We start from the raw sequence: 18,104 nt of genomic DNA, 5'->3' as shown, positions 1-18,104 counted from the left end.
CCCCCTCAAATGATACCCTGACAATGCTGGAATTCCTGCAAGAACCTCAAGCTCTCCCTCCTTGTTTAAAGGGTAAATTGCCAGCCTTTAATCTGCCACAAGCCACCCATTCTCAAAACATGAATATAGATCTAACCTAATCCACTGCTGCTGGTGACCAAATGGTGAATGCTGAACTGAAGCAAAATAATGAGTAAGAAAAAAACCCTTGTCTCTTAAAAACAGTGCTGAATGGATATGATTAACAAAATGTTGTTTGAAGCACTTTGTTGAAGTTGATAAATCCATGCAGTTTAAGTGAAGAAACGATTTGACAGGATAAGACTACCTGACAGTTAGGTTTCTCAAAGTTTTGAAACACTAGCACATTGCAAAAGATATTAAGACCTTCATTGTGTTTCCTGTAAACTATCTGCTTATGTAATCTGTTTGTTTTCCTGCAAAGAAGGTGTACAAGTACGCCACATTTTTTGTTTTTTTAACTTTGAGAATCCCAAGTGGCAACAGTGACACATTCAGATTAATCCCAGGATTTTTTTTGACAGATCAGGAGTAGAATTGCTGCAACAATACAACACAATTTATGCAGGTTGAATAAAAAGAAAAGTATGAAAACAGGCTCTGGGAGGTTGCAGCGGCGCAGCCGCCTTGGCCTCTAGTTTCATTTGAACTCAGGGACTGTAGCCCAAATCACCACTAATTTGACTCAATTTATTTTATCCAATAAAAATCATTGGCAATGGTTTCAAAAATTTTCATTTTTTATCATTCTTGTTGCATGCCATACTGTGCTCTCTAATTTTCCCCCCTTGGTTTGGACAGTAATGAGCATTCTGAGAAATTTGCAAGAAATTCAAAAATTTCCACATTTTTCATTTTTTTGTTTTAACTCCTTTTTATTTCATAATCATTCTTAAGAACTTATTTTCCACCCCTGTAGCCAATCTCATGACTCAAAGGCTGTGGCCTGAGCTTCTGCATTCAAAAACGTGGCGCCAAAAACATTAGATGACCCACTGTACATGGCCATCCTACACCACGGGTGCAAAAAAATATTTTGAAAACCAATTTCAATGGTTTTCAAAATATTTCCAATACACTATGTGTTGGACATCCTGAGGAACAAGTCGGACTAACCGGTTTCAGATATTTTTGAAATATTCTCGGAACTGCCTCAGGCGGTCCTGAAAATATCTCAAAAACCATCTTGGTCGGAGAAATATTCTGCCAACCACTTCAAATGGTTTTCCAAACCAATTTGGTCTGGCCATTAGTGTCAAAAACCGTTTTGGTTGCCAAATCCGTTTGGGTATCCACAATTGGTCGGCCAAATGGTTTTGATGACAATTTTGGTGTGCCAATTGGTTTGGATAACCAGAAATTGTTGGCCAAATGGTTCTAAGAACCATTTTGGTCGGCCAATCTGTTTAGATAACGAGTTTGGCGGGCCGATTGGTTTGGATAACCAGAAATCGTTGGCCAAATGGTTCTAAGAACCATTTTGGTTGGCCAATAGATTTGCATAACCAGAATGGGTTGGCCAAATGGTATCAAGAACCATTTTGGTAGCTAGAAATATTCCTCCAACCCTCATTGGTTAGAGAGAATATTTCTGTAATCAACTTTGGTTTGGGTGTTTACTGAAACCTTTTTCTTTGACAGAATGGTTTCAAGAAAGGTAGATTGTTGGATTGCCTCTTTAGGTGCAATGGTTTATAAGGAGTACAAGGTAATAGTGCAGTCCTAATGTTGCGGAAGCCGCAGATGGAACGCTTAAGAGCATGGTAAACAGCAGACAGTATCAAGACAGTATCACATAAAAAAACTAGCTCTCTGTGCCATCCACAGTGGTACCTTGTCCACCAGCTTGCGTTTGTTTGTTCATTCTTTCTTGGATCTCGTCCTTGGTAGGCAAGGCCGCTTCTTCAGCTTATACGCTGGCGGCAATCCTCGTTCCATTCCACAGGGCCCTATCCTTCTTGTAGATAAGGGTGGGGCGAGGAGCTTGACGATGCACTCAAAGAAGAGGCACAGCATCGAGATGGCCTGCTTGATGAAGTGGCTGAACAGGCTCTGCGGCTTGGCGCGCTCGTGCTTGAAGAAATGGGTGACGATGGACTTGTGGTGTTTGAGCAGGATGGGGAGGGTAGGGGAGGGGAGGAGGGGGTGGAAGGAGACGATGTACCTGGATGTACCAGCCCACGTTCCGGGCAGCGCATAGAACCGGTCGTGGAGCAGGTCGGGGGGGATGAAGTGGTCGAGCGGGGGCGGGCGGGGTTTGGGATGCGAGGGGTTGTGGAGGGAGGTGATGGAGGTGAGGAGGCCAGAGATGCTGATCCAGCCGTTTGTATTTTCCTGCATCTCGCATCCCAACAAATGATCCCACAAGAAAAGCAGAGTGTGTGTGAGAGAGAAGAGACGGACCAGGACGCCTTCGCCAGAGATGGCGCCGAGGGCCAGCACACATTCGTACATCCCAGCATCACCAGAGGAGTCCTCAAAGGGGCGATGGCCGACAAGGGAGGAGAGGATTTTCCAGCGGCGGAGGGCCTTGTTCCAGAGGGGATCGATGATGGGCGAGTTGGAGGCAATGGTGCGCATGACAAGCTTGGCCCTCTTAGCCTGGGTATCAAAGCCGTGTTGCAACGTCTTCTTGAGCAAATCCTGAGACACGGAAGATTACCCAATCTAAAGCAGACGGAAGCCGAGAGAGAAGGGGTCCTACAAAGAAGAGGGACAAAGGTCTTGGAGTGTTTGAGATGGAGGCAAATGGGGGAATATTTTCAAGTCTCCGGTCGGAGAAAGCAACTGGGGGATTTCAAATATATATCAAATGGTATAAATGGCTGCGCAGCCAGCAGTCCTCGGCATGCCACAATTGAGTTTTCAGAACTGCCTGCCCATGTCAGGACAGTTTCAAAAAATATTTCTGGGAACTTTCATTTGGTTCTGGGAACCGCTCTGCCAACATTTTTGGTTTTGATATCCTTTACATCAACCATTTTGGTTTTCAGAACCAATCGCACAACATTTGGGAGAAAGTTGTGAGATTGGTTCTGAAAACCAAATCTCTTAGAGGATGGTGGTCATTCTCTCACAAAATGGTTTTGGGAACCAAATTGGTAACCAAATTCAGACCAATTTGGTCCCAAAAACCACTATCCAACCATTTTGGTTCTCAAGACCACCTTGGAAACTTTTAGTGCACCCGTGGTGTAGAAGCCCTGATTACTTGCCGCATGCGTAGCTACCATTGCGATGACCATTAGACCCCCTGTTTACCATTACTTATGGTATTCAAAATTGCATAAGAATTTTTTACATAAAATCATAAGCTACTGGTTTGCGACAGACTGGATTCAATCAGCTTGAATTGGACCGGCTTGCCGCCGCGCATCCATTGATCTGCGTCCTTGTTCTTGGGGTAATCCATGTCCAGGTAGGTCGATCTCTGTCAAACCGAGTCCGGCAAAAAAAATTCAATTAGTCACAGGTGGTCACATGGGCCAAGCACTGCAAGCGGTTACATAGAAGGACGGAAAAGTTGACATGCGAAGTGACAATGAATAAAGTCACAAACAATTTTACTGCGCTCTTGAGTGTTCACGTTCTGCTCCCGGTCTCTTCGCTTGACTTGATCCCAATCCACCATGTCTCTGTAAGACAAAATTAATATGAATGCATCAAACTATGCATGCGTACGCGAGAGGTGAGAGATTCTAGCTCACGGCTTGGTGTAAGACATCATCAAACTTGGGGGGCCGAGGGGCAACTCAGGATTTTGGTCGATGTTCCTGTATCCGAAACGGAGCCCTTGATGAGCATGTACACCAAAGAAAGAATTGAGAGCTTGCGTGGATGAAAACACACCAGGTATGTATCACTTTCCCGAAGGTCTTATGAATCGCAGACATCATATCACGCTCCTTGTTCTCAGGCACTTGACCTTCGATACCACTCGCATGCTTGACATCAAACGCAATACAAGACATCAAAAAACAAGCTGAGGCGTTTCCGTGACTTTCGATGAGCAAGAGGAGCTCTGCGACATACCATCTGAATCAATACTCCACTCTCGACCTCATACTTGTGACTATGCCAGTACTGTTTTTCTTCAGCCGGTAATTTGTTGAATTTGTTTTCTGAAATCAAGTATTCGATACCTGGATCAACAGTGAGGACATCGGATTAGTTATACTTTCCCATTTTGAAGAGGCAGAAGAGGGCAGATCGACGTGGCTACTTACCTATTAAACGTGCGTTAGGCTTATCGGAGTCATAGATAATACATTGATGGAATTCGGGCGAAACGCAGCTGCAGTAATGGTGTGAATCGATTTGTCGTCCGTGCTCATCTGCCACCACATGAAATGCACAAAGATGTTGGTGAATCCTGTGAGTTTTCAAACCATGAGATGAACGGGTCGTCAGACAGATAAATCCGGGCAAGATGCCAGACTTTTTTCATCGACATTTAAAAGCCGAGAGAGACAAGAAATTGGGTTCATCTAGCAGCGTTCCCTAGTTAAGCGGTTTACTCAACTTTGCCATAGGCGTTTCGCTAATTGCGTCCAGTTTATCGATCACATTCATCCACCCAAATTCAAGAATCCGCGAGCAGAAAACCAGCAAGCGATCGTCAGAATCCTCATGGAGATGGACGCAACCTTCCTCTAATATCTTACTCACAGAACCGACCAGGGTGCCATATCGAAGGGGAAGGTAGTGGAGCTTGGTGGGGAAGTTGTTCGAGTCAAGTGACAAGGATGCTTGATGCAGGTGCGTTTGGCAGGTCTTTTTATATCCACTGCGTCATATCACACTGCGATGATTGACATCACCATCTTGTGACTGATGGCCGGATCTGACGTCAGCCGCTCTTATCAGCAGCTGCCCGGTTGGATCGGCTTTGACTTGAGTGACTCCAACGAGTGAGCTCACTGGAGCTGTGACACCTGGATCATAAATTCCTTAAATTCACCTTCAAACTCTTGTAAATTTCAATCATTAACCCCCCTGTCAAATGCTTGGATGTTCCATATTTTTTCAGCTTGGATGATAGTGTTATCAGTTTTTGAACACCTTAACAGTAATCAACTATTTGGGTGCTGTAATCAAGACATGTTAAGATTCCTTGGGCCAAGCAGCAGCATTGGGGGCCTCAAGTTTTTGCTAGGGATACCGTGCCAGTAAATTTGTTGGGCCAAACCCCATCATAGCAACAGATAGGTCAAACTTAACTAAGCCGCTCCCAAGTGAGGATTCACTTCAACTATCCAGGCTATGGACGAGAGCGCATCGCGCAGCAATAAGAGCTCAACCAAATTGTTTCTGAGAATGATGATACTGGATTAGTAACGGACAATCCAATCATACGACAAGTTCGCCCTTTGAATTCAAGTTTATAACCATTCTGGCTACAGTGAGTTGTAATCACAACCGTATTCGTACAACAGCTCACAAGCCTGAGCCCCATTAAGCACACCAAATGCGAATGATCAATGGAAACACGCTACACATCATAAACGAGAACAATTGGAATTTGTTTGAACAATGATAAGGTAGTTCGGGTCAAAAGCATATCGGAAGTTAAAAGTGTACAAAAATAATCAGGCTTTGCGATCAGTAGAAAAGAAGAACTTCATATTGATTTGATGGTACAATTGGAATGAGTATTGGAATGATCCATGAATTATCCGACGAATCAACGGATGCTGCATTGTTACATATTAATGGCTTCCAAACTGCGATTCGGTGACTCCCTGTAAACATTTTTTTTGTCTCGAGATGAGTTTACCGAAGATCATCATGTCAAGAAGAAATGAAATGAGAAAACATACCTTGCCCATAGCGGCAGTCGAGCTGACACCACCCGTGCAAGTTTTGAGCAAGTTATCGGCATAGTCTGCGCCCGACCACTTGAAACGCAGTGTACGAAGAAGACAGCCACCCAAGTTAGAGTGCCGATCTTGGTGAATCATCGTAAGAGAAAGACATACTTTTTGATGGGTCAAAACCTCACAGCCGATCTCTCTTTCCTTTCGTTGGATCTCTTCAACGTAGGCTTTCATACCTTCCTTGGCGAACGATTTGGCGAACAGGTCGGATATGTATGCATTAGAGTGAAGACCACCCAATGTGATGAATTGCCAGCACTGTGAGTGAGACGAAAATTGAATTCAAGTTTGAGCTTAGAAGACGTTGGCATGTTTTAAAAGGGCCTAACTTACAAAGCCCATTTTACCCAATTCCCAAACGTAGCTCTTCATTTGTTCGGTCGATAAGCCTGCGGCGTCCCAGTTAAACGAAGGACTTAAGTTGTAAGCTAGCCATTGATCTGGCCAAACTGAGCGAACGCCTTGAGAGAATTCCCGAGCCTGAGCCAAGATCGGACTCTTGGTCTCCATCCACAAGAGGTCAGAGTAGGGTGCGTAAGCTACTGCACGATTGATGGCACAACCGGTTCCTCCTTGGTAGCGATAAAAGCCTTCGCGAGTACGTGGCATGTCCCAGTCCCAAAAGATTTCGACATCATAGTACTTCTTGGCTAAAGACTTTGCAGCTTGGTGACTCAGTCCCATCGAAGATTTCACCCAGTCGGCTATTTTGTTGGGCGCAGCGCCTCGGATTTTGAGTTCTGCCGCGACGGCATCCGAATACAAAACCAAGTTGGCCTTCAAGGTCCAGTCGTCCTCGATGTTTTGTAACGCTTCTCCCGATTTGCCTTCGCTTTGGGCACGATTCATCAGGTCGACTAGATGGCCGATGTTGGGATTAGTTGTTCCAAGGATATAACCGTGGTCTCGTTCATCAACATTTGTGCTCAGTAAGGTGGCTGCTTCAGCGTCAGTTCGACAAACTACTATATTTTCTACTCCCATAATGTCAAACTGAAGACGAATGGCGACTAATCGGTTGATGTGCTCAGAAATAGGTACCAAGACCTTGCCAGCCATGTGGCCACATTTCTTGGTTCCTGGCGCTTGGTCTTCAATGTGAATCCCAGCGGCTCCCTTTTCGACAAACATCTTGGCTAACTTCATAACTGCCGTCAGACCCCCATGACCAGTATCGGCATCCTGAGGGGTGAATAAACAGATCAACACTATTTCATCGAAAAAGCACAATAGGATCTAGATTCTAAAAAAAAACTCACAGCGATGATTGGTCGAATATAGTCAACTGGTGGGATTTTCATTCGCTCTTGAGGTGTCATTCTCAAGCGGGCCTCACGCTGCCGGCGATCATGAAACAACTGGGCCATGAACAAGTGCTCCACTTTATTCGGGACAGTGTTCGAAGGGTAATCTGCGAAGGTCAAAAGATACAGGTACAATCAATTCAAACCAAACTCCAACTGACAAGCCCAAGCAGCCAAAGGAAAGACGGACCCGCAAGATCAGGCCCGGGCTCATTGGTAGAGCTTGCAGTGGATGAGGACTGCCAACCCGAAACATATACGGTTTCTAAGTATTTGGCCATCTGAGTAACCTGAACGGGATCGAGTCTGCATTTCGCGAAGGTAGTTCACAAACCGAAATTTGATTCAATTGAGGGATGAATATCGGGGAAGAGGCAAACAGGAGGTTTACGCAGATATGTAGTGGAACTTGACTCACGCCCCATAGGTGTGACTGGGCGTTCCATTTTTGTAGTGTTGGCTAAGAAGATTCCAAAGCTTCTTGCCGGCGACATCTGAAGGGTAGCTGATTGGCAACGTCCCGCGCTTTCCGACCACTTGCTCGGCGGTGTAAGGACGGACAAGACCCTTGTATCGAGGGCTCTAAAAAAGACAAAGACAGGTCGATTAAGAACATCCTAACAGCTGGGTATTGAGCCCGGTTACTCACAGCCCATTTGGCCTTGAGACTGTTGACATCCTGTTCGAAGATCTGCTGTTCCCTGTCTGACATCTTGAAATGATTGATGTTACCTGTTTTACTTCTACTTTCTTTCTCTTGGGGAGATTTCTGCCGTCAGTTGGGATGTGCTGGACCTAATGCCGCTTCAATCAGTCGATGATGATAGGGTAGGATGGTCTGGAGAGAACATACCAATGCGCTGGAAGACTGATGGCGAGTGGTCGAGATGCAGCCAGCCAGTCTGACCAGAGGATATAAGGGGATACACTCGGCGTGAAAATTCGCAGCGAGCCAAGAACGGGCTTTCGGGGTCAGGGTGCTGGCTGATCGGATAGCCAAATGAGAGTAAAGCCGATCATTACAACCGCCATAGGGCACGGGCTGATTAACCCGACGGTTGTTTCTGGTGGCTGTGATGATGATGTCATCGCCCCAGCTCGGAAGCGGATATGAAGAGAGCACGTGAAAGTCGGCTGACTGCCACTCAGGCGGCCATCACGGTCCAAGAGAGAACCTTGGGCAGGCACGGCTGGCAACACTTCTCCTTTGGTCACTCGGCAGGGGTGCCAACCGCGGCTTGTGGAGTTAATCAGAAGATCCAGTTGAGCGCTCTATGGTTAATACTTGCCTTAAGCTATGACCAATTGCAAAAGGGGTCCGTAACTTCTCCCTAATCACCATTCTATCTGCGCATGGTACTAAATTAAGATGTTTTTATCTGTTAAAGCCAACAAAAGAGATCTGTCCATTTTGTCCAAGATGACCTTCAACCTGGGGGCTTGGGTCACTGAATTAGTGTGCTGTTAATGAAATGTTTTTGTTGAGGAATAATGCAAAAGTGGAATATAAAGAGAACTACAAAAAATACAATTTAAAAATCTGAAGTGGTTTTGGAATTCAACTTTCATGGGGTATTGTGACTTTCATAAAGGAAGAAACTTGTTCACCATTCCTTTTGATAGTAAGGTGTGTTTTCATTCAAAAATTATGTATTCAAAGCTGTGACCCATCACAGAATTCCTTCCAAGTTCTTGGTGTACCCAGCTGTTTGATGTTTTAGTAGAGCTTTCTACAATGATCCAGGGACCACATAGCTTTTTCTATGAAAATCCAAAAGTAACGGGTTTGGATGACTTGATCAGATTAGACAGGTACTGTACTTGCTGAAGGGTGAAGGGTATCCGCTGGCTGGTGCCAATTGCCATCTGTAGTATATATAGGTACATGGTAATCTGCTTGAGTTTTGGAATATTCAGGGGAAAATCCATTTTATGAGGAAATTTTGCCTTGGGGATGAGGCTATCCAGAAGAATTTGAAAGTAACCCCACATGGAAGAGAGCAAATTTCTCTTCTCAACCAATAGTTTTCAAACCATCAGTTTGTTACAACAAAAATGGAAATTGTATTTAGAAATTTAATCATACTTGGAAATTTCAGCTGGAAACAACAAATCTCAAGGGTGCAGCTACATAAATACATTCAAATACATTGAAACAACATCTTATAGAGATCTATTCATAGAAACTTGTAAGTGACACAAATACATTTGAAAAGAATTTTTCAGTAGAAAGTAAAATTTGCTCTAAAGTCTGAAAGAGTCCGTCAGATGTCCTCATTTTCATTGAGATGGTGCGCAGAACCTCAAAAATGGTACTCTGATGTAAATGAATCACAGACTTTCGACTGAGAATGTATGATTATATCTAGCTTCTATTCTTTCTCAGTTTGTGTGGCCCTTCCATGACACAAATGGGTTGAAGTTGACTGACAAGGACTTCAATTCGACCTGCTTTGTTAGGCTACCAGATAAAACAAAATAAACCCTCGTGCATGACTTGAAAATAACGCTCGGCTGAAATTTTACTCACTTTAAGTTTCAAGTTCTTGATTGCATTGGCTTGGCAGCACCAGTCACTTTTAATGTCAATGTCAGGAAAAGGACAGTTGTAATATAGTTTGCTTAGTTCGTTTGCTTGAATGACTGGTAGATAAAAAAAGTGATCAGTTGACATTCCAATAAACTCGTGGAACACACATCTCCAGAAGGTCTGTGATTTTGCAAAAGGGTGCATGTTTGCGTGGATCCGTAAATCAATCCTTAGATCAATTCTGTAACTTACAGGCATACTTGGTTGGTTTGCCCGAGGTATCTGTTGCCACTGGTTTAGAACACCACCCTTCTGGCATTGCTGGGCCACAAGCAAATAGCACATCATGATAGAAATCAGCAGCCACCAGCAAAGGTCCCGTTGCGCAGAAAAAGAACATAAAACCCTTGGTGAGATGCATGATGGATTCGAAACAAGAAGTTTTGCAAGTGCAGAAGATCGAGTATTTTGGATTATTTGGGATGGAGACAGTTTTAGAACAACAAATGTTACACGGTGAGAATTTTTATCAATCTGCTCGAACTTCTAAGGCTCTGTTATGTATAGGCAGATGGTTTGTCTGGAGGACACGAGATTGAGAGCACTGTTTCACTTACTGATCAGCCCCTAGATACGACTTGGTCTCACAGAAACCGAGCCTGGTCCTGCTCCCTCTGGCCATGGGCAATTGCTAAAAATATACACAAAACAAGAGGTGGAGTGTAATCAGACTCGACAAAATGCTTACCAGGAAACGCCACGTCGGAATCCAAGCACTTCCCAGATTCGAGCCCTGGACACGAGGCACTGAACCAACGACAAATCAAGCGAGGATGCCGAAACAAACCTTGTTGTAGGGTACTAACGAAGCATTAACAACCGGGTGTTTATTAAGTATGGCGAGACTGGAGCACAGCATGAGGTCAACTGCAACAAAAAGGCATCGGAATCCAAGCGATTTCCCGGGTTGCAGTTCTGCGCACATAGGCACTGTTATGTAGTCACTCACCCGTCGGCGTCACCCACAACAAATGGAGAGGGTGGCTACATCATGCTTCCAGGGCACTACCAAAACATTAACAACCGGTCGTATATTGATCATGGTGGCACTGGAGCATAGTCTTGGGTTGATTGCGAAGCACACTCAGTCACGAGAGACTCCACTACCCCCGCTGCATTTTAAGGCCCGGCCATACGGCCACCACGGGTACATATCTGTAAATATCCGTGGAATCCTCGGGGCCATCACGAGGTGCCCCCGTGATCCATTTGGTGGAGAACACGTGAACGTGTGGACCAGCAGCCGCTGGTCCAACCTCGCGCAGGGGCACTACGGGGAATCCACGAGGATTCCTCGGGATATCCTCGTCGAAGGACTCCCCAGGTGTATATTAGAAAAAAAATGCATTTTTGTTGGTAGTCGGTGCATGCTTAAAGGCCAAAAATCAATCATGTATTGGATAGTGATTTATAGGCCTAGGGGCAAGTTCTCAAATCATGCAGGGTGTTTAACGCTTAAACCCCGGGTCATATATGGGTGTGGTAGTCCAAGATTGTGTGTAATATTGTACGTTGCTTTTAAGGATTCTATCTATGCAGGAAACTCCAAAATGGAGATCACTAGTAAATGGGCCGAACGGGTTGATGATCAGAACAAAAGTGATGAGTGATATGAATGCGATGGAGGAGAATTGATGAGGGGTAATTGCTTTGGAATGCTACATGTCGAATACAACGATTCCTAAATAAAAATCAGAGTGGGACGATGGTAAAATCAAGATCACATGGTCAAAAAGAGCACAATGATAAGATTGATGCGATGATCGCAGTGAATTATTGGCATAACACCTTTACTACCAATACTGGCTCGCCATTATGTTCCTCATCGGGTCTACTATCGGTCCGTCATCATCAAACTGTGAGCCATAGCTTCGCCCGCATATAGGATGAAAGCACACCCCTCGCGCTTTCAACGCCTCCTCGACTGCTTTTCGATCTCTGCAGTGCCCTGCAGTATGTACGTACCCCCACAAGAAAAATGATATTTTTAGTTGGTTCATTTCAGGCAAAGGTTAAGAATTCATGAAACTTTCAGTAGATGCCCTTTTAAAACAATTTTTAAGAAGGAGGCGAGGGTACTGACACTTATTATCATCACGGACTGAGAGGCATTTTAAATTGGGTAACCATTGTGAATTTGTATCAAGTTCACCGGGCGACTCTGATTGGTAGTCACTTGAGAGTACCTTCACGAGTGCACCAGACGGCAGTTCCCAACATTCATCCCAGGCAAGCTTCACTAGGGACTGTGGGAGGAACTTCAAGGATTCGGAGCCGACTAGAGTACCGGTGATGGACAAGGTTTTGAGCTTCCTCAAGGCGGAAGAAGATTTGAAGACGAGATCCATCAGGGCCGAGTTTAGGGCTGGGTCGTCAGAACCTTCGGCGCTCCTTTTAATCATGTTCCAAGACCAGTCCACTTCGAGTGCCAAAGATTCGAGATCTGGGCTAGTGCACTCTGTCAGGATTCGGTATAAACCGCGCCGATCAAGCCTCGAGTTTGGATTGACGATCTTGAACGTCCGCAGGCTTTCCATAGAGCCCTTCAACATCCAGGAGAGCGTTCTCTCGTCCAAATCAGGATCGTTCAAGATGATTACTTTGAGTTTATGATTCATAACGGGTATTGGTTGAGGTATGGTCTCGGTGATCTCGAACGACTGACGAGAGAGTCCAAAGAATTCTATGGACTCAAGTAAATCCCATTTGGAGAACAATCGGCGGGGCAATTCGTCGACAAGCCACTTAAATACGGTGGTGTCAGTGGTCTCCCTCTCGAAGCGTCTTCCAAGGACGACAAATTCTTTGATCCGCTGGCGACTCGCAAGCGCCTCTAGGATTGGTTCCTTGCAGCACATCAAGAAAGTGGGGCTGATGGCGATATTTTCAATCAATGGACAGCTTCGGACGATCTCACAGATCAGGGAGCCGCCTTGTTCCATCGAGCAGGGGGCAGTCCACGTAAATTGTAAGGAGCGAACATATAGAGCCAAATGGCTAGAAGAGGGAGTGGCAATCGCAGAAGGTGAGACGACCCGGACGTCGCTCGTCCGGGAGTTATGCTCCTCGTGATTGCCTATCGAGCCACGTGGAAGTTCTGAACCACCCTCAGGAGTTGGTCCACTGAGCGCCTGGAAGAATAGATTCGCCTGCTGTTGATTTCTTAAGCCAACGTTATTGAAAAGCTTCTCCTGAGCACATCTTCGAAAGGTGTGATTGATCAAGGAGAATGGTAACAAGGGATTGGATGGGAGACCTGCAGAAGATGAGTGAAGGGTACTTAGTGTCTGGTGAGGCTTTGTTGCAAAAGCAGATGACTCACCATCTGGCCATGATACTGGAGCAACCTGCAATAAGATTTCAAGTTTGAAAATTTTAGTATGGAGCCTGTTGTGTTGAGACATTCTAGCTAGAAAAGCTCTGATAAGAGTGACCGAGAGGGCTTAACATTTACCATCTCATCTTCGTCGGTGGGAGTGGTGGAAGGGAACTGCCGACTTTCCATGTCATAGGGGCTTTTGTCAGCTAGATGCGGCCTTGGTTTCTGTGCAAATTCTCCGATTTCGTTGTGGTCGAGATCATGATGATGGATATTGTCGCAATAGCACTGATCGAGGACGTAAGCGATTATCCTCCGGACGAGTTCTGCTGGCAGGTCGTTTAACTTGGCCATGTGGATCGTTCAAAAGGCAATTGGAAGGGATAGTCCGCGAAAAAAATTTGAACTGTTTTGAATATAAACAAGAGGGCTATGAAACAGTAGGGGGCTTGGAAAGAATCCGGTCAGGACTCAGACGCGTTATTTGGCTTGGTATGATAGGCAAAGCGGTGGTATGAAAGCAGTTTTTTTCTTCTTCCTTCTGTCTTTTTTTGTTGTGTGATTGATTCCACGTGTCACACTGCATATTCTCATAGTCATGGTAACTCCAAGAAGTCTTGTATCTTGATTATCTAGAAACCCTTCTCTCTATCTTTCTCAATCTAAGATCATGAGAGCACGTGCCCTAATGCAAAGAATCCCGTGTTCATTTACACTCTTTTATTCTTACCAGTCATTCGTGACTGAAATACAACGGGTATAGGGTTTCTAAGAATGTCAATAGTATCCTCACAGGGCCTGCCACAAAGCGCTTTGCGATTGCAGAAGTTACACGGTGAATGTCATTGAGCTCCAGCAACGCCAACTTCAGACAGATTGGTAGTCAGGGTCACTAGGGCTGTAGCGAAGACCACGCATTGGAGTACAAGAGGCGTATATAGTCTGCTCGGGCGTGCTTGTATGCTTTAATAAGGCCGATTTTTGGGTTGAGAAACACAAGTCAGGTTTTGAGAGAAAGTTTCCGTTACAATGGGTCGCAATGAGTTAAGAATCGGAGATATCTTCCATATCAAACACATGAAGCTTCCTGCCCTGGCCGGAAAGTACACAGCCGGTCCGCCTGCCTCTAGCACCATTGAGACTCATCTGATCGGGTTGGTAGTCTGATTCGAGTCGGTGATTTCTGTATACCGGCAGCTGCTCATGTTTGTGGGGTTGTCAAGGTCATCCAATTAGCAGGAATTATTTTAGCGGATGTGGAACATCAGTTATTGGAAAGCCGGACGAACCTCAGTGAAATGTCGTTGATTCTCGTCAAACAGTTCTCTAAACCTCATTGTGATCATCATGTATTTAGCACCTGTTCAATTCGTTCATAAGTCCAACAACAACACGCCGAAGGAGTGAATGTCATCAGCTTGAAGGAACGTGGGAATCCAGAGAGACAAAAAGCAGCCGGGCGACTGACTGAAGCCCGAATCAAACTGAGCCAAAAGGACGACTTCAAGATCATCAAAAAAATCTAAATCCAAGACTTTGATGGTTCTTTCCGGATGGTTATCTTCAACATGGCCACCAGGCAAGGCGAGTTCAATTGTCACTTGAGTTTGCGCCAATTTTGCGCCCATCGGTGTTTCAGAAGGCAGTTCAATTCGATCGATCACAAGAACTGTCACACCTTCGGGTTGCTCCGATAAGAATGCGGAATAATGAAACTGTATTCAGTTTATTATAAGCAAACAGCGATGTTATTTTTAGCTTCCATTCTCGGGTAGTAGAGCGATAGCATAGGTCTAACTGCTTTTTAACAAACAAACAAAAACCTACATCCTCTACAAACCTCGAACAGATATGGCGGTCAGCGGGTTTCAGGAGTGAGTGGGTATTTAGTAAGGTATTTTCCTGTACGGGTTTGGCCATGGCGATTTTGCTGAACATTTTCACAAACACTTCAGCGATGAGCATGGAGCTATAGGTTAAGCTATTGTAAAGTCCCCAGGGTGGTTGCGATGACGGGTTTGGTGAATCATTGACTCCGGATTCGGATGATTGATGTGAGCTGGTGTTGAACTGAGGATTGGACCCCGAAGTAGATGATGAGAAAGGTTTGAACATCGAAGGGTTTGAAGGCGTGATTGCCACATCTTTTTGTCTTTTCAAATGGTCGCCAAGGCTGGGGGTTAAGAATTCGGCATTTGAATGAGGTTGAAGATGGCTCGAATCGGGTGTGACGTAGGTACCAAGGATTGGCGAGTCGTCGACAAAAGGTTCACTATTCTGATCGGTTTTCCTATCGGCGGGATGGGCGTTATCCTGATCAGAAAATGATAATACAGCAGCTAATTTCTTTTTTAATTCAGCCCGGTTTTCTGGTCCATTGACATCGAAATGATCATCATAAACTGCTTTGGATAATTGTTCTTTGACTGCGTGTAAATATTTAAAATCGTCTGTCTTGGACCGAAACTGAGAAAATATGACATTATCCAAAGGATTGGCTTCGCCGCGTTGGATGAATTTGCTGACAGCCATCAAGTCGTATTTGATCAGAGGCCGGCTCGGAGGAGTCGGCGCGTTTTCCAACGCTACAATGTAATCGAATTCTGTCATGATAACACAGTACGCATAAAACTCAGGCATTACTTGATGAACATAACTATAAGGCTGGAAAAATCAAGAGCTCTACCTGATCGAAGCCATTTACAGAAGTGTCCAAACAAGTCTTCTTCTTCTTTAACCAACTGATCTAACATATGAACCGCTTTAATCAAATGTTTGATTAAATTGTCGACTACCAATAGGGTTTCGAAATCGTCGTCTTCAATCATCTTGATAGATCTGATTGTATTTGACATAAACACGCATGTCAACATATTAACAAAATCATGAAAAAATCAGAGAAGTTTATAATTAAGACTGTCACCAGTGGGGATATCGGGCATACGAAAATTTTGGGTATGTGTGCAACCTGAGTTCTGTCGTTAATATATACAGCCTTTCCACAGCTGGTACGAATAGCTCCATAATCGCCAGTCGTATTCGAGTAAGACTTGCTGAAACAGCACTTTCCCATTTTGAGAAGATCTGAACCGCAAAAGTAGAGCTGACAAACGATCAATTTCTAGGACGGCTGTTTGAGGAAAGTGTCAGGACCTCACTCTGTCGCCACTTTTGGTGCCAAGGAAATCCCTCAAACCTTCAGTTGCTTGTCCAAGAAACAAGAGCTGCAACATTTGAAAGCTGATAGGCTCTGCGACTTAGATGATAAGCATTTCCAAGGAATATGTTAGCATCAAGTACAGCGTAAAGGATCAAGTTGCCCGAAATCTGGGGTCAGGAAATAAGTCGAACGTACCTTTGTGCGTTTTTGAAAGCTGTTCCAAGTTCTCATACCACTTTTTTGCTGTGACGCGAGCAATGTGCCAGTCTTTGACGATCCCAAAGTATGCAAAAAAGCTGTCTTTCAGTAAACTTTGAATTTCATTTGACAGCTGTGCTTGCTGGTTGAGTTCTTTGGAGTTGATCCCGATGAGGGATAGCCTCTGGTTGAGTTTGAACACATTAAGATGTAATGATGACTTGTTGGAAGAGGGATGCGAGGGTAGTAGAGAAGGCAGTAAGTCGAGGGTTCCGAATCCGATTGAGTGTTTTTTATCCAACCAGACTAATTGCAGTCGAATTCCACCAAGGTGAGCATCATCTAAAGGGATAGATGAAGAAGAGTCTTGTTCTAAGAGCTGAACTCCGACCAGCTGGACTTGAGAAGGCAAGGTGGTGGTGCCCAGATAGATTGTGCCGTCCAAGAAAAAGTGAAGGGTGTTGATATGGGAGGACACGATCAGCAGGGAAGATGTGTTCGGACGTTCCTTTGGCTGCTGCTGATTTACGGCCAAGCAAGGAGGAAATCGAATCATAGGATAATGATCATACACTTTGGAAGTTCCGGTTGATGGGTTGGAAGTGTATACAGGTCCCATATGGCTTCTCATACTACGAGACCAATAAATAGTCAAGCCTCATACAATCAAGTTCAAAGAAAAGTGTAAAATTTGGGCATACGTTTCGATTTTTGTAAGCTGAGTGACAGTCAAGTTGGCTGGTAATCTATCACAGAGCGATTGTCCGATCGAGCGCGCGTCAGTGGTAGATTGGGCTGGTTCTTGAATCGCCTTTTTCGACGGCCGTATGGAGAGCCAAGCAAAGAAGCCAAGTTTGGTGTGGTGGGAAGGCTGGCCTGAGTGGAGGGGAGTGGCTGATTGAAGATTGAGGTCTGATGAGGTGACCACGGTTGGGAATGCCAACAGTTGACCGGAATGTACGCTTAACAAGATGAAGGTTGCTGGACGAGCGGGAGATGTCGAACTCACGCCAGCCACCAAGGATTGACCTAAGGGTGCTGTAAATCAGTAGCTGCATCAGTTTTCAGAGGAATGGGCACATGGTTGACTCACCATCTGGACTCCAGTGTAGAGCTGTAATTTCATCAAAACGCGAATCCGGATCGAGTTCGACGTGATACCCCAGAAGATCGACGCAAGCACAATTATCGGTAAAGAATCTGCCGATGGAGGCCGACCATACCTGAGGGGTCGAGCCACTGAGACGAAAGCAGCTGATGGTGTCATCATGGGATGTCGATTGGTTTGAAGCCGCGCTATCGGTTCCGGTTGAGGGTGAAGTGAGGACGGCGAGGTCCATTGTTGGGCAACATGCTTGATGGCTGAGACGATGTGGGAAGGATAGTATCCGATGGGAGAGTGAGGTGAATGCTTCTTGATCCATTTCTCGTCTTGTTTCCTCGTTCTTGTTAGTAGAACGCGACGCCTCGCCCCGTCCCGATGGTAGCTGCTTGGCTGTATTGAATTCCGCGGACTTAACACAAGCCCCGCCTTCTGCGGGGCAGTCACTGACCCTCCTTCGGGAGGGACTTGTAATGTGGCAATGTAACCGCGTCACGGTTGAGCGGTTTTGGTGTAACGCACTTCTCGTGGGCC

General features: G+C 45.2%; 5 protein-coding genes across 5 annotated transcripts; all 5 read right to left on the bottom strand.

Annotated features, from left to right (window-relative positions):
* Nucleotides 1-3,228: 3,228 nt before the first annotated feature.
* On the bottom strand, nt 3,229-4,709 carry PtA15_3A619 (uncharacterized protein; the record flags this gene model as incomplete). The annotated part of the gene is made up of 9 exons (XM_053167604.1): nt 3,229-3,274; nt 3,351-3,451; nt 3,581-3,656; nt 3,729-3,794; nt 3,871-3,965; nt 4,054-4,163; nt 4,248-4,393; nt 4,544-4,561; nt 4,690-4,709. The coding sequence occupies 9 exons, from the start codon at nt 4,707-4,709 to the stop codon at nt 3,229-3,231; spliced, it is 678 nt and encodes a 225-aa protein (XP_053018805.1).
* A 1,020-nt stretch (nt 4,710-5,729) lies between these two features.
* Nucleotides 5,730-7,913, bottom strand: PtA15_3A618 (uncharacterized protein; the record flags this gene model as incomplete). The annotated part of the gene is made up of 8 exons (XM_053167603.1): nt 5,730-5,762; nt 5,841-5,918; nt 6,000-6,155; nt 6,231-7,079; nt 7,157-7,308; nt 7,392-7,507; nt 7,620-7,783; nt 7,851-7,913. The coding sequence occupies 8 exons, from the start codon at nt 7,911-7,913 to the stop codon at nt 5,730-5,732; spliced, it is 1,611 nt and encodes a 536-aa protein (XP_053018804.1).
* A 63-nt stretch (nt 7,914-7,976) lies between these two features.
* On the bottom strand, nt 7,977-10,604 carry PtA15_3A617 (uncharacterized protein; the record flags this gene model as incomplete). The annotated part of the gene is made up of 3 exons (XM_053167602.1): nt 7,977-8,272; nt 10,480-10,524; nt 10,598-10,604. The coding sequence occupies 3 exons, from the start codon at nt 10,602-10,604 to the stop codon at nt 7,977-7,979; spliced, it is 348 nt and encodes a 115-aa protein (XP_053018803.1).
* A 980-nt stretch (nt 10,605-11,584) lies between these two features.
* On the bottom strand, nt 11,585-13,464 carry PtA15_3A616 (uncharacterized protein; the record flags this gene model as incomplete). Its single annotated transcript, XM_053167601.1, has 4 exons — nt 11,585-11,739; nt 11,875-13,047; nt 13,114-13,138; nt 13,246-13,464. 4 exons carry the CDS (start codon nt 13,462-13,464, stop codon nt 11,585-11,587), a joined length of 1,572 nt encoding a protein of 523 aa, XP_053018802.1.
* Nucleotides 13,465-14,154: 690 nt separating this feature from the next.
* On the bottom strand, nt 14,155-17,892 carry PtA15_3A615 (uncharacterized protein; the record flags this gene model as incomplete). The annotated part of the gene is made up of 11 exons (XM_053167600.1): nt 14,155-14,307; nt 14,400-14,470; nt 14,579-14,825; nt 14,938-15,423; nt 15,493-15,713; nt 15,797-15,948; nt 16,055-16,194; nt 16,269-16,366; nt 16,466-17,100; nt 17,170-17,497; nt 17,562-17,892. The coding sequence occupies 11 exons, from the start codon at nt 17,890-17,892 to the stop codon at nt 14,155-14,157; spliced, it is 2,862 nt and encodes a 953-aa protein (XP_053018801.1).
* Between the last annotated feature and the right edge of the window lie 212 nt (nt 17,893-18,104).

Source organism: Puccinia triticina, chromosome 3A (genome assembly GCF_026914185.1).
Source record: "Puccinia triticina chromosome 3A, complete sequence".
NCBI lineage: Eukaryota > Fungi > Basidiomycota > Pucciniomycetes > Pucciniales > Pucciniaceae > Puccinia > Puccinia triticina.
Note: the sequence above shows the minus strand (reverse complement) of the source record. Positions and strands in the feature narration are given on the sequence as shown.